General features: G+C 41.5%; 1 protein-coding gene across 1 annotated transcript in view; it reads left to right on the top strand.

The window, feature by feature from the left end:
* The window catches only part of PIK3R2 (phosphoinositide-3-kinase regulatory subunit 2), a 65012-nt gene that overhangs the window by 8885 nt on the left and 31978 nt on the right, over positions 1-24149 (top strand). The window contains exons 2-6 of the mRNA XM_073636884.1: positions 5617-6385; positions 11851-11943; positions 15684-15746; positions 20140-20271; positions 23575-23776. Of these exons, the coding sequence (XP_073492985.1) occupies positions 6055-6385; positions 11851-11943; positions 15684-15746; positions 20140-20271; positions 23575-23776 (821 nt within the window). The 5' untranslated portion in view covers positions 5617-6054. The remainder of the gene's footprint in view (positions 1-5616; positions 6386-11850; positions 11944-15683; positions 15747-20139; positions 20272-23574; positions 23777-24149) is intronic.

Genomic DNA, 24149 nt, shown 5'->3' with positions numbered 1-24149 from the left:
ACAGGTAATTACAACTAGGAATCTGATGAGAACCTGACAAAAATGCTAGGATTCATATACACAAAGGTGGAGAAGTACAAAAGCTTCCTCAGTCTGATCAAAGCACGGCTCCACCGACCTTTTGGAGCCAGTGATCAGTAATGAATATTCGGGTTTTCATCAATCCGATATTTATAGGAGATTACCTTTTTGGCGTCGTAGCCAAAGGACGAACATAACGCATTCACTCTCATCACCGAAAGGCTAGCAGAACTCCTCCATTGGTCCAATTGATAGTGCTATCCATGCCATGTTCCATCTCTATAGACTGGTAAAATCGGGATAAGAAACGTAACGACAATATCTACCACCTGGAACCTGCAGGGCCAAATATATCCTGTAAGTTGGTTATCCCATAAAAGACCCAGCACATCCCACAACCAGCCCCCACATGAGCTCACCAAGGGAAGGTATGTGGGCTTAATCTTGATCTAATAAAAAGCAGAAATTGGGTTTGGTCATTTGTCAGCCCTGGAAGGTACAGCTTGCTGTGGGTTCTGTCTGTTTTCCTAAGGAGGACCTCCCTCCACTAAGCTCTGATCCATTTCTGTGACATCAGGTTTAGTAATTTTCTTTTCTTATCCCTTTTATTCAATGTGATTGTATATACCATATTGTTTGTTCCCATTTTGTATCATCTTTGTATATTTATTTTAGAAACACTGCCTTACCTTTCCGAATTAAATATATAAAATTGAATAGTTCTGTTCCTCTTGCTCTGTAAACGGCACCCCTGAAGCCATATGCTACCTGTAGCGGGTGTCTAAACGGTTGGTGGTAGCAGCTAGTGGTTCCTTTTTGTTGTTGTGCAGTTGGCAGTGTCCGTACCGGAGTGTATTAGGGCTGTGGAGTCAGTAAGCCAAACCTCCGACTCCTCAATTTCCCTGACTCCCAACTCCGACTCCACAGCACGGCCTCACTACTGAGCGTGTAAATAAAGTGCAGCACAGATTCATCTCAACTAGAAGCTGATATCCTTAGATCAGGAACAGAACAGACATTTATAGGATATTTCATAACTTTCCCAAATTCTTCTGAAAACATTTACACTACATACTGCATTGTACTACTGTACCCAATTTATTATATATTTTAGGAGTCGATCCATTTTATACCGACTCCACCAAAATGGACACTGACTCCACAGCCCTGGTATATATACAATGACATGTAAAAGTTTTAGCACCCCTGGTCAAAGTTACTGTTATTGTGAACAGTTAAGCAAGTTGAAGATTAAATGATCTCTAAAAGGCCTAAAGTTACAGATGACACATTTCCTTTGTATTTTAGGCAAAAATAAAAATATTTTCATCTTTTACATTATAAAAATTACAAAAATTGCATAATTTCCTGACGATTGAGGGCAGCAGAGTTGTGTCCCCCTGACATACTGGTGACAGCGGTGGGGTGTGCGTGATCTCCCTGGTGTCATCCGGGACAAGTGGCAGCAGTGGGACCTGCTCTCCTGATTTATATGTCCCACACTGGTAACACCCCCTTTCGTGTAAAATAACCTCTGGAGGCAGATTTTTTAAAGAGATTTATGTCCAGCCCACAGATCTTAACAGCTCATTTACATATTACATAAAACATGTATTTCTCTGGAATAACACATCGGATCGCAGATATCGAGGTATCATTTTATTCAGCTTCCTGTGACCTACATGCCCATATAGACGGCTTAGAGTTGATCCTTTAATATATTTGCACTCAAAAATCCTATCAAGATGAATTGGCTCTTCCTAACGAAAATTATAAACTGGTGTTTTCTTAATACTCCTGCAACAAGGCTGACGTTTTTAATTTTCCATCCAGGAATAAATGTGTAAAAACTGTAAGCTCCAAATGGGTATTTTAACGACATACAATACTGCAAGTTCCTTATGGGCAAGGTTGGACTGACCCACCAGAGAACCGGAGAATCCTCTGGTGGGCCCTGGCTTCTCCTTCAGGAGAGTTCAAAGTTCAAATGTTGCATTTGCTATGGGGCTCTTGAGTGGGGGAGAAAGGTGGGCCCCCAGAATCAAATCCTCTGGTGGGCCCAATGTATTTCAGTCTGACACTGCTTATGGGTGACTTGCTACAGGGTGGGATCAATATCTGATTTAATTGACCCAAATCTAGCAACTTAAAGATATTCCTAAACCTAAAAGTTTTTGCAAAATCTAAAAAAAGACAAAACTAGATGTCCATCTATGAAGTAAAACTGGGAATCAGGAGTGCCCAGACCTCAGTTATTCCTAGGTTATCTAAGAAACATGTTTTTTTATTCTAGATGGTTTACATTTTTAAGAAAGGTTATTAGTTACTTGGTTGGTCATTCAGATGTATTTTCTCCAGTGTTATTTATGTATTTTAAAGGGATTTCCCAAGATGGCCATTTATCACCTATTCACAGAGTGATTGGTTGCTGAGGCACCCAATCTCTTTGTCCAAAAACAATTACTAAATCAGGGATCCCAGAGCCATGTACCTCATCACTCCATGAGCACACTTAATATGGGTGTTGATGGAGTGGTAGTCGAGCATGTGTTCTGGTTTGTATAGTGCTTTTGAGCACTGTACTCCTCGGTCTTCAACAGTCTCATAGAAGTTCTATACAGCAATTGGACTCATGTTTGACTCGCTGCATTCACACCCCTATTCACTGCAGTCATGGAGTGAGGTGGGATGCGGACAGCCATCTAGTGATTGGCGGGGATCTCTGTGCCTAAAAGGTCTATGTTGGGAAGACCCATTTTATCTGTTCAGCTACTTCTGCAATCTATAGGTTTATGTTTCAACGTATGCAATCTTGTAGACCGCAGTCACTTTGTAGCACTACAAAAGGCCTATATGTATCTAGGGCCTATAGCTTGTTACTTGTTCCTTTCTTGTATCTTTCCAGGGTGTTCTTGAAAGGGACAGAGTATTGTGACTCTGTCATTTTATAGTGCTATCTAAAATGTTTTTTTTCAGGATGTTTAGCAGTTTGGACACAGTAGATGATTGTAAACCCAAGTGAATGGCCAGTCTTTGGATGATCTTAGTCTAGAGTCTGTGACATTTGAATGGGTGTTAGATATATAGATAGGTGTATAGATGTATTTCTGCACGAATCTGTTGACTGCCCACCTAGTTACATTTTTAAGGTTGCAGCTGTCAAAATGTCACCACCTCAAACCCAAATTGGCACTTGTGAGTGTATACAGGACCATTTTGTCATCCGCCATATAGGGCCATCCACTTAGTGCATTATTTCGTTAGCTTATGTGGCAATTTTGGAGGGGGGGGATGCTATGAGGTTCCCTCACTGTCTGTCTGTGCAAGCGGATGGCTTTTTTTTGTGTAACTTGTAGCAAGAGCTTCTGGTCTTGTAGAGGTTAAATGGATTTAGTAATTTAGCAACTGTCTTGGAGTGCAGACATCTGGTATGTATTATGCCGGGGACCCCCTCCATCCTTCGGCACACAATACATTTCTCTGCAGCATCCATGCTCTGTTCCTGAAGATGCACTTTTTCCTCTCGTTGAATGCGTTTCCTCTGGGAAGAACTGGTGCGGTTATCTGTGTATATGTTGTGTTATCTGCACGCCATTCTTTGTTACATCCCTTCAGAACTAGGTCATGCGTAGCTTGTGGTTAACCACTTAGGGCAGTCCATCCTGGCAGAAAGGTATTTAATAAAAAAACGTCAGCCCCGCTATAAATTAGTTAGACATCACTATCCATTCTGTTTTTGTGGCCATGTGACACCTTTTGTAAACTGTTGGGCCATAGGTCACATCTGTCAAGAAACCGAGAACTGTGTTCCATGGGAACATTCAACTTGAAAGACTTGTCAGTTCAGGGGGTGAAATAAATAATTCCAGGAACGTTAACCATTTTAGCACTGTGCTGGCGGACGGCTCAGTGTGTTTGACTTCTTTCACAAGCTAGGCTTCATTCTTTGTACAATTACCAAAAGTCTTCACGTTTCTTCAAGATGTCGTCTAAAGGCAGCAGGGTAGCTAAGTGGCTGGCCCAAGAGTCTTGTGCCTTGCATAGGGCTGCATCTGTATGGAGTTTGTCTTTTCCATGTTTGCATCTGAAGACTTGAGTAAGGGAATACAATGTTTGCGCAACTCTACACAATGTAGCAGAAAATAAATATAAAAAAGCAAATAAAATTTGTGTAGCTTTTTATTCACACCTTCATAGGGTCCGGTTCTTGCCACTGTGTTGTTAAAATAGATTTTTCTGTTATGTAATAAGGATATCCGCTGCTCCCAAATATAAGCTGATCGATGCAGGCCCAGCTGCTGAGACCCTTCTCGCTCATCCAGTATTGCCAGGAGAAGCTGTAGTTCTAGTATTTGGGCAGCATCTTTAAAGTGAATTCTTCTGTTATTCCTACTAAAAATTTACAAACCATTGCCAACTGGGTTACCATTCCTCTTGCCGAATTGGTGTTTTCCTATAGTCTTTCGCTGTCACCACTCACTGGACCGTGTCAGATTGTGTAGGCACCTTCAGTTGGTTATACCCTGTTGTCAAGCTAATCATCAGTTTCTTATGGGAGTAACAGAGGAACATTACAACGCAAAAGCACGAAGAAGAGGTTTCGGGGAACGATTTTTTTTTTTTCTTTTTTAGGAGCACAGGTATTCTCTAAAATGAACATGAATGGTGGCATGTTCTCTTCAAGTCAACTCTGGCCAGTGAACATGTGTGGTGGACAGTGATTGTCATTTGTCCACTGAAGGCCATTGAACTTGCCTTTTAGCTCAAATTATTTGAACTGAAAAGACTGCAAACCTTTCAGTGCCTGGCACAGGAATTCTGCAGTCTGACTGTGCCGGGCCACTAGAGTGGTAAGGCCTTTCCTGTCAGACTACTGTCGGGAGAGGATTTCATTCAGAGCTAAATTGCTGTAAATTCTCAGTTTCTTTGTCTCCAGAGGCAGGAGTAGGAATTTTCAACTAGCAGATGTGACCTACAAACTGCATCTTCTTGTACATCTACCTTCTATTCATTACACAGCATCCTGCTCAGTTTCTTTCCACATAATCCACTGTAATGTATTGTTACACCAGTAGTAAGTTCCGTCTTCGGCAATGAGTAATTCAGTGCAAAATTGCATAAACCAATATTGTGTCAGAGTAACAAATGCTACACTGTTAAAGTTATACATTGTTAAATTGAGCCTGATTAGGCTGGTATACTTTGAAAATCTGTCAGAAAAACGATATAATTCTTTTTTTAAAGTTTACACTCCATCTCCTCCTATTTAGTCTAATTGACATTTTCTCAGTGTCCCTCCTCCCTGCTGCTGCAGCAGACACCTAATACTGCTCAGTACAAACTGCAGCTATCAGTCAGGCGAGGTGTCTGGGAGACTGAATACACTTGTACTCAGAATCTATCTCAATTTACATGGACTCATTTTAATATCCGGATTATACACCCATTCTGACATATCCTTTCAAGATAAGTACTCCAGCCTCATCAAGTCTAAGAAATTGATTTCATAATTTATACAGATTGTATAGTGAAATCTGTTGACAAATCACCTACTTCTCATCCTTTTTTCAAGCAAATGTTGTTCTTGTCTTTCAGATCTGAAACCTTCAACACGTTGAGCGTTGATCGAGGAAGCGTCGGCAACGATAAAGTACCTTCCTCCATTTTGTTGTTTTCCATTTGCCGCATGATCCCTGAAAAGTCCTGGATTATGTTTGTCGCACTCTTCCTGTGCTCTATCATCTGGCTGAATAGAGGTTTCAAGCTCAGAATAAGGGGCAGCTAGAAACATTGTTGTCTTAGTCACACTAAGTTCTCTGTTTTCTCTACTTACTATCCAAATTTCACTTTTGACGAAGGTTCCCTGGATTCTCTCTGTAAAATAATGCTAATGGAAAGACCATCTGCTCTTACAGCGTAATTTTTTTTTTTCCCCTCCAAAATTTCTTGGGTGCCATAATGCGCTAAGAACATTGTCGTTCACCGGAGACTTCTAGGACATTTAGAGGTCGTAACGGGAAGCATCCTGTACAAATGTCAGCCGAAGGGTTCCAGTATCGAGCGCTGTATCCCTATGAGAGAGAACGAGAGGAAGACATAGACCTTTTGCCTGGTGATGTCCTAACGGTCAGTAGAGCATCTTTGATGGCAGTAGGGTGTAAAGATGGAGATGAGAGGGACCCACATCGTATTGGTTGGATTTTGGGAGTCAACGAAAGAACCAAGCAGAAGGGAGACTTTCCAGGAACTTATGTTGATTTTATCGGACCCATACGAATGTCATTGCCAGCCCATCGTCCACGTGGGCAGCGACCATTGCCTGCAACTCCAACTACATCTAGGATAGACCCATCCAGCTCATCAAGTAGGTTACCTTTGCATTTTTCTGCCAGCTACAGGTACAATTTTCTGTGGTTTATATGCTAAACTCATGAGAAAAAGTGGTGATTCCCCAGTAAATATGATCTGAATGAAGTGGCTTCCTAAAGTAAAATTATTAGTAGGAAAGAAAATGTTGTGCCCTTGCTTTCCTCTGTGATCTATTGATGGAACTGAATGTTTTGGTGCCGTTTGACCATTGACCTTGCCCTGTGCTTGTTGATATACAGTACTCCACATTATTAAAGCCTAGAAAAGGCTTCTTTATTTTGTAGCCCTGACCACACATGCAACACTTCTAGGCAAACTCGAACATCGCATTTTCTAAGCAGACCTACTCTGATGTATTTACTTGCTCGCGCATGCACAACCTTTTTGCCTCTTGTCAGTACGCTGCTATAGCACAGTGTACACTAGCCGTGAAACTCGGCTTGTTCTCTGACTCCGGCCCACAAGCTGTCGGCATCAAAGAAAGGCCAGGGAGGGCCAGCCGGGCACATAATTCCTCTTTTGTTCCTCTCCAGTCCTCAAGCCAGCTCCGATATCGTCCCTTGTCACAGACCTTTTCTATAGAGTACAGCTCTTAGCCTGCCAATTTTTGTTTTAACCCTTATGCTCCTAAACAGACTATAGCATGGAACAGTGAAAAGAAAAGGTGCTGTGGAAATTCAGCTCAGTGTGGTTGATTCCTTAGGTCTCATCGCAGTTTATAGGCTAATACTGTGCCTCAATAATCCTTTTGTAATTTTTTATGAAGTTTTGCATATATTAAACATGTATATAACCTAATCTAGGCCTATAGTGACAACCTTTTTAAGACCGAAAAAAAAGCCTAGTTCAGTGGTTGCCATGTCCGACAGTACACCTAGGATGAGTTGTACCTTTTAGTGCCGCACAGTCGTATCATTTTGTCTTGCTTTATTTAGGTACGAGACGAGATTTTCTCTGTAACTTTTCATATTGATGGATTATAGATGCGTGTGATGTCTCCCCTGTGTTGCAGACATTGCAAGTTGATCTTGCTGAAACCAGTTTGAGATTTGATCTTATTTTCTTCTTCTTTTTTTTTCTCCTCCCTTTTGAGCTTTTGAGACACGTGGTAAAAATTCAATTGGTTGTATGAGAAGCAGCAAAGCAGAGCGAGAAAAAAATCCCCCCTGGAACATGGCAGGAGGAGGGGGGAGTGCTTTCCATGTCTCTGGCAATTATTCCCCTCTTGTAGCGTGAGAGTATTCTTCTCATAGTTTCCAACGTGATGACTTTTTTTTTTTTTTTTGTGTGTAAAAGACGAGAAAGTAGAGAATGTCTAGCTGTGCGTACATGAGATATGCTTGATGTCTTCCTGGGTTGTCAGGCGAGCACATCCAGAGTATGTTACAAAGTTACGCCTCAAGACAGGAGCCATTCCAGAACTATTAGAAGTCTATGGGGCCCCCTGTACCTGCATGTGCCCCCAAATTCATAACATATAAAGTCTCTTCTGTCAGATTCTGTATGATTTGGCTCCACTGTTCAGTCACGTTGGTTGTCTGTGTGCATACCAGCCAACCATACTCGTGTGGCACCTTGGTACAGACACAACTCCTGAAAATGCCATCCTGTCTGCAGGTGCCATGTTATAGAGTATGGGGAGCTGAGTAGATTGATATATAGTTTTGTGAGAAAAAATTCAATATAATCTGTGTATTAATAATTTTTGGTTGAGTGGGCAGGCCTATCAGTGGCTGCTTTCTTTGTATAAGAGTGCATGCAGAGAAAGCTGTCAGTCACTAATAGGACTTCCCACTGGACCCCTGCACTCTCTGGGCGGTCTTATCAGTGACTGACATGCAAAGAAAGCTGTCAGTCACTGATGGGAGCGCCCAGAGAGTGCAATCAGTGACTGACATAGCTCTGTATGCACTCTTATGCAAAGAAAGCTGTCAGTCACTGATAGGAGCGCCCAGAGAGTGCAATCAGTGACTGACATAGCTCTGTATGCACTCTTATGCAAAGAAAGCTGTCAGTCACTGATAGGAGCGCCCAGAGAGTGCAATCAGTGACTGACATAGCTCTGTATGCACTCTTATGCAAAGAAAGCTGTCAGTCACTGATAGGAGCGCCCAGAGAGTGCAATCAGTGACTGACATAGCTCTGTATGCACTCTTATGCAAAGAAAGCTGTCAGTCACTGATAGGAGCACCCAGAGAGTGCAATCAGTGACTGACATAGCTCTGTATGCACTCTTATGCAAAGAAAGCTGTCACTCACTGATAGGAGCGCCCAGAGAGTGCAATCAGTGACTGACATAGCTCTGTATGCACTCTTATGCAAAGAAAGCTGTCAGTCACTGATAGGAGCGCCCAGAGAGTGCAATCAGTGACTGACATATCTCTGTATGCACTCTTATGCAAAGGAAGCTGTCTGTCACTGATGGGAGCGCCCAGAGAGTGCAATCAGTGACTGACATAGCTCTGTATGCACTCTTATGCAAAGGAAGCTGTCTGTCACTGATGGGAGCGCCCAGAGAGTGCAATCAGTGACTGATATAGCTCTGTATGCACTCTTATGCAAAGAAAGCTGTTAGTCACTGATAGGACCGAAAAGCATTTTGGTGACTTGTTTAGTGTAAAAGGTTCAGGAATTGTGGGACTACCGGAGGCTTCAAAGAAAGACAACCTAACAACTTACAGAGCTATGCAAAAGTTTCTATACGTAGGGAATACCACTCATCTTTTTATGGAAGGAAGACATTAGCTGTAACTATCTGCATCAGTTCTACAAATAACATGTATGTATGGCTCAGTTGAAATTCCAGTTAATTCAGTAGTTTACCACTGATGTCACTTGTTCAGTGAGTAGAGACCATCTTATCACGCTATCAAACATATATAGGGCATGTGGAAGGGGAGCTATCCCATCCTATCTACCCCCAGAGCGTAGTGACTGGAGGATCCATCAGCAAGCACAGAGTTCTACTTAATATTCCTTCTATCGTACCTCATAGCTCTAAATGATCACTAAAGGGAATTGGTCAGCAGGTTTTTGCTATGTAATTTGGTAGTACCATGATGTAGTAGAAGAGACCCTAATTAGTGATGTGTCACTTACTGGGCTGTGTTTTGTTCAGGGGCAGACATATCATTGATACAACTGCACAGTGGCCCAAGAAATAAGGGGAATCACTTTCACCTCCAGCGCAGCAAGTAGCTTCTATCATAGGCAGGACAACTGTCCTTGCACAGTGGCCCTGTACTGAGAGAGCAAAACCAATGGCGGACACAGACAATCAGTTTTATCAGCAGGAGATTATCACTACAGGACAACTGACCTCTTGCCTCCTAGTCCAACCACACCCCCAGCACTGATTAGCAGCTCTCTGTCACTCTACAATGTACACAGAAAGCTGTGGTGTGGGCAGGTTATATAAACTCTGATAGATTGCAGCAGAGAAAACTGTGACTCTATCATAGCTGCTGCACCCAATAAAAAAGTGACACTTTGCTGGAATCCCAACCTCGTGCTGCTGTCAGATTACATAGCAAAACCCTGCTGAGTGATTACTTTAGCAATGTATGTGTATCTAGGTGAAGAGTGGCTATTTAGGTGCTCATAAGTGCAAAAGCTTTATGGAATGAGGACTTTATATATTATAGGAAGAGCCCCGACATATGAGGTTTAATTAATAATACTTTATTCGAGATCACCAAAGTAGCATGTTAAGCATTTTATTTGTCTCTTTATGCCTTCGATGTTAGGATAGGACTTATGGGATTTTCTGTAGTTGATTTTGTCAGCCACCTTTGGAAAGCTGGGGTGCAGATGACTTGGTTTCTCTGGGTTTGGCCATTGTGCGGTGGAAAGAGTTAATGTGCTCGCAGAGCTTGGAATTTGCTGACAAGGAGAAATAAGCCTGACTGAGGATTAAGCTGAGAGCCAGGATGTGTGTGAGGAGGAGGAGGAGGGGTGTGGGGAAGCATCAAAGTCTAGCTCTGCATCTTTCCTTTTATTTCACATTTCTCCTAAGCAATGCTCAGGAGTGACAAATGTGATTGCCTTAGAAACTGGTGGCATTTCCTACTGTTCAATTCTGCCATCATGGAAAATAAAGCACATCATCACAGTGTGGTAAAATGTTTGTGAGTATGGCATGCTTTGGGGAAAAAAGAAGGAAAGACACCTAAAGTATTACACCCTTTAGATGAGAATTGTATTCCCAAACTGGACTCTCATGAGCCACCCTGCTTGTGGTCTTCATTGAGTTTTTTCATAGACATGTTGTCTATATCCAATCCATCATCATCATAAATGTACATGAGGTGTATGTATACGTATGGATACTTATTGGGGTAGTGTTTTTTATTTCGCTTAATGTTTCTAAAAAAGACAAATAAGCTACATAATGCCCCGCACACATTATCTATGATGAACTTGGCACTCAGTTGATGTAGAAAAAAGATAATTTGCAATCCACAGTGAACATATGACGTTTCGGTCACAGTTAAGATATATGGATTGCCATAGAAGAATATAGGACTCAATGCTGAAACTATATACAAGATACATTGCGACTAGAGAGTAGAAATATCACTAAAGGTATGGCACCTATAGAAGTCAGCATGCCATGGCTGTGCCTGACCTTGTAGGACCATGGTCTGATCATACCACAGCTCCTGGGCAGAGAAGAAGCAAAATAGTATACAGACATTACAGCAGGGGATCACAGCTGATTCTTTCTGTGAGGTAAAACATTGTTTAAAAACAGGCAGGGAAATGTTTTACCTCACAGAAAGAATCAGCATGAGATCACAGCTGATTCTATCTGTATACTCTTTTGCTTCCTCCCTGCCCAGGAGCTGTGGTATGATCAGACCATGTTCCTGCACGGTCAGGCATTTGTTTTTACAACAGTCTGTAGATTCAAGATGGGATGCAGACTATCATAAATGTATAACCACTGCTGCCAGGGTGCGTATTTATTAAAGTCGTTCCGGTACACTTGATTAAGTTCATACGTAAGCCAAGGTTCACACCTAATATCTAGTCAAGGCTTTGGTCATTTAAGAATTATCAAAGAGGCTAGTCAGTATGTCAAGTTTTGGGTAGAGTCTCGTATAGCGGTAGTGATGTTGCAGTTTCATGAAAGTTACTGCTGCTTGTAAATGGATTGTTAGAAATTGAGGGTTAATCGATTGCTTATTATTAATGGCCCTCATTTTTTGCACTACTTCATGACCATTAACAATGTCCAGTTGAGGTACCCTCAATTTCTAATAATTCACCTGCTGTCATGACAGACCCACATTGCAGCCACTTCCTGGCCCCATTCAGGGTGGGATGTGGCCGCATACAGGACACACTACCCCTAAGGTCTATTTAGGCAAGCAGAACTGTTTAAAGCTATATTTATTTTTAAGATTATGAATACAATATGTACTCCATTCTCACTCATTTCATTTATCTTTATGTTAGGTTGCCTCCTACTTGAACTTGTTGATCAGTTTACTCCTCCTGAAGAAGCTCCTCTTCTCCTTCTAAGGTTACTCAAAGCGATTGAAAAAAAAGGTGAGATTTTTTAGACTGTTAATACGGGTTCAGATGGTTATTTACCTCAATGAATCGGTGTGCTGTTTGTATTTACCATTTAAAAAAATAATATAACTTTTCATACATAGTTTTATTAAATTATACTACTAACACCTCTTCTTAAACCCTTCCTGACATTGTCTGTACTGGTTCCGTCCAATATCAGGCCCCTGTCTTTGATGCAATATGATTTTTAATCAAGCAATCAAGACAGCGCAGTGTAGAAAAGGCATATATGCCACGTAGAAATGCGCATTTCCACATGGCATATATGCCTTTTCTACACTGCAGTGCCTTTCCTGGCGTACTACTTCTATAGCAATCTGAGTCTGATGCAGGTCGTGGCTGAACGACCGAAACGTCACGTTCATGAATTTCTAATGGAACTTTAGTTGCTTGATTAAAAATCATATTTCATACTATTGAATGAGTGCCGGATTTTAGATTCATAATATTAAGGAGTGGTTTCCTTTCAGTGCACCATAACTTATCTGGAGTGACGTATATCTGAACTTTCTGTCTTTGATGCAGACTCAGGAACCGAGCCTGCATCTTTCCCAGCAGATGCTAGCTATGTTACTAAGCCATCATCTGCCTCTAACAGCAGCAAGCAGAGGCCTGTTACAATTGTTACTGAGTATGTTGGCAGAATAACCATGCGTTTTCTGAGAATCTTCTAGATCAGAGCTGCACAACATGTTTTTGTCCGAGGGCCACATTGTCATACTGAACCAATCCGGAGGGTCACAAAATTTTTTCAAAGTAGTAGTTACGTGTATCAATCACCAGAACAACTGTACATAAATACATCACCAAAATAAAGTTTTGAGGATTTGAACAGTTTTTCCTCAGTTACCGCCTCAAAAAATCAGTGTCAACATGTCTTATACTACACTGAGTTTTTGGAGCTGAAACTGTCCAAATCCTACTCATAATCTCAAAACTCCAACTTTTGAGGATTCTTCAGTTTTAACATGGCCATATAGCACATTATTTGACCAGATATGGATTGCTACATGGGTAGAAAATTAGAAACACTGTCAGAACTTGAATCCAGCATCAGAACCACTATCAGTGTATGAATGCATCACCAGAACCACTGTTGGTATATGAATGCATCACCAAAGCCACCATCAGTACATGAATGCAGCACCAAGAACAATCATCAGTACATAATTGCAGCACAAAGCTTAGTACAATGAGCAATTGCAATGTCAGGTCAGCCACATATACAATTGTATTGCACAAACCTGCAACTCCAAGTATGTCCTTAATAATGGTAAGGATCTACTGGGAAAAGACTGCGAAATATGCAGGAACCACAGTACTGATAAGAATAGTAATATGTCCTCCACACCGCAACTCTCTATAATATGTCCCCCACACTGCCCCGCTCCAGAATATCCCCTCCTACTGCTCCTGTTCTCACATTATCCCCCCCCACTTCCCCATGTATGCAAACAATAAAACCCCCTCCCCCCTGCGCTCTACAATACTAATCTGTACATTCAATCTTCGGCTCCTACACGAAGCACTTACCGTCCCATGCTGTGCCTGTTGTGTCCTCGCCGCCACTGCGGTGACAACAGCAGTGTGATGAGGTCAGCAGCCTGATGACCTCACCATACCATTGCACGTCAGGGGCTGATGAGTGCCACTGTACTCCTGCCTGGTGCCGAAGTGTTCAAATGTATTTTGCAAAGATATTTGAATACATAAAGAAGAGAGTTGGCATCACCCGGTTCTCTGTGAGTCGCAAGAAACCCTTTGGCGGGCCGCATGTGGCCCGCAAGCAGTATGTTGTGCAGGCCTGTTCTAGATCAGCCCGTGACAGTCTCTTAGCTCAGGCAAAGCTGTATGGATTATACTAGCCTTTTCTGATAAAGCCATCTTGCTAATGACAGAATATTGCAAAAGAAGTATTTTGTGCTCTTTACTTTTAGAGCTGCAATTCGGCAATAATTGGGGTGAAATTAAATGTAACCAAGAATTGTTTTATGGTTACCAGGCTTTCACCCCCAGGTCTTATATATACACATACACACACATACACTGCTCAAAAAAATAAAGGGACCACTGAAATAACACATCCTAGATCTGAATGTATGAAATATTCTCATTGAATACTTTGTTCTGTACAAAGTTGAATGTGCTGACAACAAAATCACACAAAAATCATCATCAATGGAAATCACATTTATTAACCAATGGAGGCCTGGATTTGGAGTCGCCTCCATCCACCAACGTCACGTTGCACCACAGACTGTCCAGGAGTTGGCGGATGCTTTAGTCCAGGTCTGGGAGGAGATCACACAGGAGACCATCCGCAACCTCATCAGGAGCATGCCCAGGCATTGTAGGGAGGTCATACAGGCACGTGGAGGCCACACACAATACTGAGCCTCATTTTGACTTGTTTTAAGGACATTACATCAAAGTTGGATCAGCCTGTAGTGTTTTTCCACTTTAATTTTGGGGGTGACTCCAAATCCAGGCCTCCATTGGTTAATAAATGTGATTTCCATTGATGATTTTTGTGTGATTTTGTTGTCAGCACATTCAACTTTGTACAGAACAAAGTTTTCAATGAGAATATTTCATTCATTCCGATCTAGGATGTGTTATTTGAGTGTTCCCTTTATTTTTTTGAGCAGTGTATGTATTTCTTATTGGGCTAATAACTTAATGGCAATTCTGCGTTTTCTGGTGACGTCACATTGGCAGAGTAGCTTTTTCTCTTCCACTTTGCTCTATTGACGTCATGCTGTTTGACTCCCCGCTGCCTAACTAAAGGGAGCTAGCTGTCAATCAGCATGATGTTAGCAGTGACTCCCCATCAACAAAGCAGACTGGAAGCTCTGTTGACATGAGGTTAAATGAAGCAGGAGAATGGCCTGTAGAGATCAGTGTTGGCAGAACAGGCAGGTAGATAGCAACTACCTGCTGGTAAGTTATTAGGCGCATAGGGAAAAATAAGCATAGCCCCCTTTAAATTGATTGTCACATAAACACAAATGATCACCTATACACATGTTGGAGGATACGTGCATCACTGTTGAGAATCTTCTTGCTGTGACCCACACAGATCCTTAGAATAGGGGTCTCCTTGTGTGAATGAAGTCTATTACAGAACTAGTCGATAACTGCTTAAATATGTGCTCTTCATTTACACGGGGAACTTTGGGACCCCTGTTCTTGTCAGAGGGGACACAGCACTCAAACAGCCAGCGATCATACATTTGCCTGGCAATGATTGCTTTTGTTCCAAAATTACAAATCCTGTAAACCAAGTCCACATTTTTATGCCAAAATCGGTGACCAGACTGCTCATCATGGCCACAGCCCAGTGGAAATGGCAATGATATTGGAGACACAAGCCTCCTCTCTCCATTATCTGTAAAATTCTTTGTCCTGTAGCTTTATTATGCAATCCTCATGTAGGGCAGCTTATTTTGTGAACATATGTCTGACACATAGTAGAAATGAAACATTTTCAGATATTTTTGCTCCTCTTTGTTTTTAGTGCTTCATGTCCGCTTCTAAGTATTGTTTATGGATGGTGTGTTTTATTAATATATGTATAGTGTGGGTTATGGCTGCAGCTAGTATAAGGTGATGAAGGCCCTCGGAGCAGGCATATGGTGTGGGGGCTGGGAGCTGACTTGGCTGCTCGGGTGCTATGTAAATTACATTTGTATGCCTTCTTTCCCCCTCTGTAGGACTGGACAGTGAAATGCTTTACAGGACCGCTGGCTCGGAGTGTAGACACACACTAAAATCCGGTAAGAACCAGTTCTCACAAGGGTCTGTATAGCAAGCGTGGGCAGGTCTGCTCCTTCTGTGCAGCACATATATCAGGGGGATCCTGTGCTGAGCGTTTACTCTGCATTTGACACTTTGTATATTGGTTTTCTGGTCAATTCTGTAGTTAGGTGTAAAGTATCCTACAAGATGTGCTGGGTGGAAGCATGAAAGTGAATAAACACTGTGGCCGGTGCTCACTGCAATACCTAGGATTTTTGTTTTGCTTGTCAGAGCTGCTCAATGTTTCTGCTTTGGTTACTCTGGGAAAAGCCGATCCCATTCTACTAGCCGGTGCTGGTATAGACCTGGTACCTACATGTCCAGTTCACACTTGTCCTCTTGCTTCCAACTCTTTCATGCTGCACTATTCTGTCCAGTTAAAAGAAAAACAAAATAAAACGGGCCAGTTATCATTATAGCTTGTATTCCTGCAACTATAATTGGTCGATATGAATGTAGGTATAGATCCAACTATAAAACTATTGTGGGGTTCTGGTTGATCACGCCATTTGAAAAAAGTCATCTTGTAGGGACATTTATTGTAGGCCATGCCCGTCAGTAGTAATAATAATAATCTTTATTTTTATATAGCGCCAACATATTTAGTGTGCAGCTCTGTTTCTGCCTGGTCAGGCTGTAAGGATCACTTCATGGACATGGCTACAGTGTTCCTTGGGAAAGATTTCTTTTTTTTTGCCAACATAAACAGTGTTAAAAATCCACATAAAGGAGCCTTTCCTCGTCATGCTGGGATATTTTTGTTTGAGTTGGTGGAAGATCCTATATCTCAGCAAATGATAATAGGGCATTTACTGTAGGAGCTTGAAGAATAAATGACCAACTTGTGTCAATTCTTATGGAGAACGAGTATCATTTTAAGGGCTCAATCAGATGAGCGTGTAATACAGACACGTGCTGTATTTGTGCACACCCCAATTCTTGTCCATGTGCCACTTACCAATGGTTTGCATGGAAAAAGATCACAGCATGCACTATTCTGGTCCACTTTACAGACCAGACCAGTGCATGTAAACAGCAGACAGCTATGTAGACAAGCACACGGGGCCAGTCACTTCCGCAATTTGCAGAAATGACTGGCCCGAGTTTTAATACGATTGTCTGAACCCGGCCTTAGAGTTACAGAATCGTGCATGTAAGGAATGTGCTGGTGCATAAAATATCCTAGTGTTTCTGCTGCTTGCTTTCTTCAAATAGGTACAGTGGGGAAAAAAAACTATTTGATACACTTCCGATTTTGCAAGTTTTCCCACCTGCAAAGAATGGAGAGGTCTGTAATTTTTATTGTAGGTACACCTCAACTGTGAGAGACAGAATCTAAAAAAAATCCAGAAAATCACATTGTGTGATTTTTTTACGTAATTAATTTACATTTTATTGCATGAAATAAGTATTTGATCACCTACCAACCAGCAAGAATTCTGGATCTCACAGACCTGTTAGTTTTTCCTTAAGAAGCCCTCCTACTCTGCACTTATTACCTGTATTAATTGCACCTGTTTGAGTTTATTACCTGTATAAAAGACACCTGTCCACACTCTCAATCACACTCCAACCTCTCCACCATGGCCAAGACCAAACAGCTGTCTAAGGACACCAGGGACAAAATTATAGACCTGCACTAGGTTGGGATGGGCTACATGACAATAGGCAAGCAGCTTGGTGAGAATGCAACAACTAGTTGGCACAGTTATTAGAAAATGGAAAAAACACAAGATGAATGTCAATCTTCCTCGGTCTGGGGCTCCATGCAAGATCTCGCCTCGTGGGATAAGGATGATTCTGAGAAAGGTCAGGAATCAGCCCAGAACTACATGGGAGGTCCTGGTCAATGAACTGAAGAGAGCTGGGACCACAGTCTCAAACATTACCATTAGTAACACACTATGCCGTCATGGATCAAAATCCTGCAGGGCATTCAAGGTCCCCCTGCTAACGCCAGCACATGTCCCCGCCCATTTGAAGTTCGCCAGTGACCATCTGGATGATCCAGAGGAGGCATGGGAGAAGGTCAGATGAGACTATAATAGCACTTTTTGGTCTCCTCTCCACTCGCCGTGTTTGGGGGAAGAAGGATGAGCACAACCCCAAGAACACATTCCCAACCGTGAAGCATGGTGGGGGAAACATCAGACTTTGGTGCTTTTCTGCCAAGGAGACTGGACGATCGCACCGTATTGAAGGGAGGATGGATGGGGTAATCTATCGCAAGATTTTGGCCAACAACCTCATTCCCTCAGTAAGAGCATTGAAGATGGGTCATGGCTGGGTATTCCAGCATGACAATGACTCTAAACACACAGCCAGGGTAACTAGGGAGTGGCTCCTTAAGAAGCATTTTAAGTGGCCTAGCCAGTCTCCAGACCTGAACCCAATAGAAAATCTTTGGAGGGAGCTGAAACCCAATGTTGCCCAGCGAAAGTCCCAAAACCTGAAAGATCTGGAGAAGTGGGCCAAGATCCCTGCTCCAGTATGTGCAAACTTGGTCGAGAACTACAGGAAATGTCTGACCTCTGTAATTGCAAACAAAGGTTTTTGTACCAAATATTAAGTTCTGTTTTTCTATTGTATCAAATACTTATTTCATGCAATAAAATACAAATTATGTAAAAATCATACAATGTGATTTTCTGGATTTTTTTCTAGATTCTGTCTCTCACAATTGAAGTGTACCTGCGATAAAAATTACAGACCTCTCCATTCTTTGTAGGTGGGAAAACTTGCAAAATCGGCAGTGTATCAAATACTTATTTTCCCCACTGTACCATCTGTTTTTTACAGAAAAGGAACATTTAAATACCTGCTATTTTTGCATAACTTTCGCAACCTTTTGAGCTAGTGTTACAAATTTTCCCTCATCTCTTCAGGCATTTGAAGAATCTGTCATCAGAAAGTTTTTGAACCAAGTTTTTGTGTTTCCCTCTTTGCGCCCTCCGTAATTATAATCACAGCAAGGATTCTAATGACTGCAAACTCCTTTTTGCTATATGTAGAGGCAGACAAATACAATTGCCAACAATGACAGACTAGTCGCCTTACTCCCCTATCATGGCATACTGTATGTCACAGACTGGTTCATAGCAGTCATTTTCAGTTTGATGACTAGTCCCATTATCATGTAGAAGAAAAGAAAAATAAAACTGAGAGAAAAAAAAATCGTGAGCACATTCCTTCTGAATTATTATTTTTTCTTTTTCCACTATATTATGATATGACTGACAATGGGTGATGGCCACAGCTCACCCTCTTCCTCTCCCTGCGCAAAGAAATTCATCTCTATAGACACCAGTTTTCTATACCCATGAATCTGCTGTAAAACAATCTTGCAAAAACCCTATTCAAGGCTGATTGTTTCCACTATAATCGTGTGAAGAAAAAAGAAAAAGACGTTAACTGATTAGAAAAATATATATAAATGATCTGTTTCAAGAATGTCATGAGACTGTGCAGCCCCTGTAAAGACCAAAAATTGTACCTTGTGTGTCATAGCTGAAAATGATAACGCTAACTAACTTTTTTTCAAATATTTTTATTGCCTTTTAACAATAGAATAGTAACAACCAGCCAAATCAAACCCACTTCCCCACCCTTCCTGAGATGATACATAACAAGTTTCACTACATCTAATAAATCAATATCATATACAAAGGAAAAGGATATAATAAAAAAGGGCTAACAGTCCTGCATTAATTATGTGAGCGGAAAATACCTACTAGCATAGGGGCATGGGCTATCACCCCAAATTTATGTTGTACTTGTATCACTACATTTAACTAAAAACAAAGAACATTTGTTCTCTTACATCAAATAATGGTATCTTAACGAAGCAATATGTGGTTCTTACAATCCCATTATGCATGCTTATTTTTAATATACAAACAAAACGCAACATAGTATTTCTTTCTTGTAACTTTGACTTTGACTCTACCTGCCTTTTGAGCATCCAACTTCACAAAGCTGAATAGGCAGTATTATACTTATCTGCTAAACTACATTTCCCATCAGCACCTTGCTTCTCCTCAATGCTGCAGACCCCTTCTCATCTTTTGTGAACTCGGATAGGAACAGTCTGGCTGATGGGTTCTTAGTTGACTCATTCTGCAGTTAGCAACGTGCAGGGAAAGCAAACAGCTTTAAAAGCCAAACTGTTCCAAATTTTGAATGAAACACAAAATTTATTTTTTTAGCTCAAAATACATGCATTTAAGTCTTAAACAATATACCTCTGATGGTGTCCATGTACCTTGCAGTGTAGAATCTGAACTGTACCCAAAAAGAATAGAAACTACTACTTATTAGTGCAAGACCCCTCTTACCTAGATATTGCTTTAATTTTTGGATTTCTAATTTCAGATCTCTCTGCGATAGACCTGGAAGTGGCAGATATTCATTTCCTTACAGATATGGTGAAGTCATTCCTTCAAGAGTTGCCTAGTCCTGTAATTCCAGTTCATGTCCACCGGGACCTCATTCAGGCTCTGCTAGGTAAAGAAACCTGTCCTGGTATTAGACAAGCTTATCAAATGATGCAAAAGTGCCGGACTGGGGTGCCAAGGGCCCACCAGTAACCAACTCCAGGGCCCCACTTTTCAGCTTCTTGCAAATGTGACATTATCCTCAATCACAAATTTCTATAACAATGAGCTGGGTAGATTGTAAATGAATAAGATGCTGCCTTTGTCTGTACATAGTGATTCAAGTATATTGTGCCAAGTACTGCTCATGTAAGAGGGTGGTGGGCACTCCTACACAGGGCCCACCGGGGGATTCTCCTGTTCTCCTGTGGGCCAGTCCAAGCCTGAATGCTATGCTATGTTCGGTTCGGTGGTCTATTCCACAACTGACTTTATCATGATGCAACAAATACCGCACACGTAATGGAGGTGCTCAGACTATATTAGGAAACTAGTGAAATTAGGCATCACAATTTTATTAAGATCAAGACTGCCCGGTATGGTGGCTTGTTAAGCCCTACCATAGTCAGGGTCTGACAGCCCCCCTATCCGTGTAAATTAAGTATTGCATGGTATTAGACTAGTGATCAGACCATAAAATGTTCATGTCTCGTAGTGGGACTACAGAAAAAAAACAAAAATATCCCAATATATAAATTCCGAAAAAAAATTTGTTTTTTATGTAAAAACAAGAATAAACAGGAGAAAAAAGTACAGCTATTTGACATCGTCGTATCTGGAACTCCTAAAGTGAACACCGTGGAAAAAATAACTAATTGTAAAAACAGTTTTTTTCATCATACTTCTTGCCAAAAAGTGGAATAAAACCAGATCAAAAAGTTATATGTAAAGAAATATGGTATCTCTGAAAATGAGGACTTGTTCTTGTGTTATGAAATGACAATCAGCTCTGTCAGTGGAAAAATACAGTTTATAGCATGGCATTGTATAAACAATTGTGTTTCTACAAAATTGTTTTTTGGGCAAAAGTAGCAAAACCTAAAAAAAACTTAGAAATAATGGTATTACTGTAATTGTACTGACCTGAAGAATAAAGCTATCTTATCACTTTTACAGCACGGTGAACTGCATAAATTAAAATGTATATATTCCTAAATCGCTATTTTTTTGTTTTTTTCTGAATCTCAAATGTCAGAATAGAAAGCGATCAAAAACTGCAATGTACCACAAAATGGTACCAATAAAGACTTCAACTCCTCAATATTTTGGTGGGGTAAAAAAAAATATTTTATTAGTGCGCAAAAGTTGCAAAACATTAATAAAAAAAAACTCCTCTAAAACTGCACATGGTGAACGGCATAAAAAAAATGAAAAATAATTCTTGAACTGCTGTTGATTTCTTCATTCTGTCTCCCAAAACTCCTCAAAAGGCTCGGTTCACATTTATCTTGTGCTCTAAGCCAAGCACTTTGATTTGGGCTTCCATGTAAATCTCTGAAAAACGTTACTTGGATGAAACCCTTGATGGAATCTTGCACTACAATGAGGCAGATGGAGTCATTTTGGACTCTGTCTGGCCTCTGCATTGGCGGTGTCCCATCTTTTTAGGCATGCACAAAATCACAGTTGACCAAGCTTTTGTGCACCTCTAAAAAGACACAGAGGTCAGATGGAGTCCAGAGTAGCTGTTCCTGCCTCATAGTGAATGGATCCGTCTGAGGTTCTGCCTGAATCATGTATTTCACAGATTTACATGGAACCCTGACAGGCATGCTCCGTGTAGAGCGCAGGGTAGATGTGAATCTAGCCTTCAAAAGCAATCCATACGTACCCAATATGGTGCAAATAAAACAGCCTCTACTCAGATCCATCATCTCTCAACGGAAATGTAAGAGGGTATCCACATTACTGGTAGCACAAAGGCTCTGGAAAAGCGACATGACCACTTCCAAAAGAAATCCAGTGAAATCTACGCTTCCAAATCTCCCTTCATTGCCCCACAGTGTGCCCAAACTGCAGTTATTGTCCACATGCATGTATGGTATTTCTGTAGAGAGGTAAAGTCACTTAATAATTTATGGGGTGCTTGTCTCCATAAGCACAAGCTGATCACCTGTGGGGCCAAAATAGTCACTGCCCCCATTGATGATTTTCTAGATGCTTTTAATTTCTAAAGGAGGGTTTCTCCTGATCTGGCACCTCAGGGGCTCCCACAAAAGGCAAATGGCACCCACAAACAATTCCAGGCAAATCTGTGCTCTATTAGTCAAATAGCGCTCCTTCCTTCTGAGGTCACATTCAGGGGAACTTGTGTAACAAATTATAGTCCATTTTCACCAAAAATGAAAAATCTGGGGTTGCAGCAACATTTTTAATGATACAATGATTTAATGATTTTTTTTTTTTCTTCACAGCCTAATGATATAAAATGTGAAACACCTGTGGTGTCAACATGCTCATTTCACCTATAGATGTATTATTTTATATAGTTCTGCCCCTAATGGTGTGAGATTAGTATCTTTGCAGGAAATCCTACTTCAAAAGTGTTGTCTGGTCTTCTGTTGAAACTCTGCAGACACTCTGTTACCACAGACTTCTGAATCTTTTCAGTGTGAGCACTGCACGCTGTCAGGATTCTCTGGTGCTGCTGGTGAGCGTGGGAAGTCACATGAGCACAAGTATGTGATTTACATACTTTTGGCCAATTCCAACTTGACATGCCTGACCTCACTCAATTCACTGGCATTGAGCGAGGCCGAGCACATCTAGTCAGCATGTGACCGCATGGATGGAAAATCCCATACTTGCAGTCACTTGACTGCCGTCTCCACCAGTAATACTGGAGAATCCTGACAGCGTGCAGTTCACATGTTACAAGGGTTCAGAAGTTTGCAGTCATGTGGAGTGCTTGCATACTTTCACCACAGTAGCAGACACCCCCTTTAAAGGGGTTGTGCACTACTAGGACAACCCCCTTCTTGATGAAAATGTTTGGCCCTCATAAAATAATAAAGCCTATACTCATCTCCTTGCTGGCGCCGTTCTAGCAGTGTCAGCACTCGTGGTCCCAGGGCTGCTGTACTGTTGTTGTGACGTGACCTTTGCGCCCAATCAGCGCTGGCGGGAACGGTGTCGACACCACGGGAACGGTGTCGACACCACGGGTGAGTATAAGCTTTATTATTTTATGGGGGCCAAGTGTGGGGGATGACAAGGCTTTGTCCAAGTATTGGACAACGTCTTTAATATTTATTGGTTTAGTGTAAAATTAATCCTGTGTTTTTTTATATTGTCTAGGTTATATTATGAGTTGCCTCCCTCACTTGGATATTCAGAGGTTCAGTATGGTTTTTACGTTTGCTTTCCATTGCAGACAACAGAGATGATGTGCAGAAGAGAACACACGTTGTGTCACTCCTACAACCGCCCGCTGTCCCTATACAACACGTTCTCACTTTCCAGTGTGTCCTCCAGCACATCAGGACAGTGTGCAGCCTGAGTAACTTAAATGGATTCACAATGAAGTTTGCTGTAGAGACTTTTGGACCTTTGCTCTTTCGACCTATCATTGCCGGGTGAGTTCTTGTGTTTAAAGACTTTTACCACCTAGTCTGAACGTAGTACAACTCTGGTGCCAGTGTCACTTTCTGGGCTGCTTGCTGTAGTTTTGATAAAATCACTGTATTATCAGCAGGCGATGATCCACTAGAGTACTGTTTAAACCTGCTGCTGTGTAGTCCTCCATATCCATGAGCTCTGTATAACTCTGCCCCCACCATGGATTGGCAGCTTTCTGCCTGTGCCCAGTGTACATCAAAGGTACCAGTAAGTGGTGTGGATGGGATATACAAACCTCAGCATTGAGAGAACTGAAAGATCTGCAGCAGATAAAACCGTGATATTATCAAAAGTGCAGCCAACGGCTCAGTAAAGTAAGTGATTCAACAC

The sequence above is a fragment of the Phyllobates terribilis genome, unplaced genomic scaffold (assembly GCF_046119375.1).
Source record: "Phyllobates terribilis strain yellow unplaced genomic scaffold, ASM4611937v1 Scaffold_1__5_contigs__length_1240528914, whole genome shotgun sequence".
In the NCBI taxonomy this organism is placed as follows: Eukaryota; Metazoa; Chordata; class Amphibia; order Anura; family Dendrobatidae; genus Phyllobates; species Phyllobates terribilis.
The sequence above is the reverse complement of the archived record's forward strand: the minus strand, read 5'-3'. Positions and strand labels throughout refer to the sequence as shown.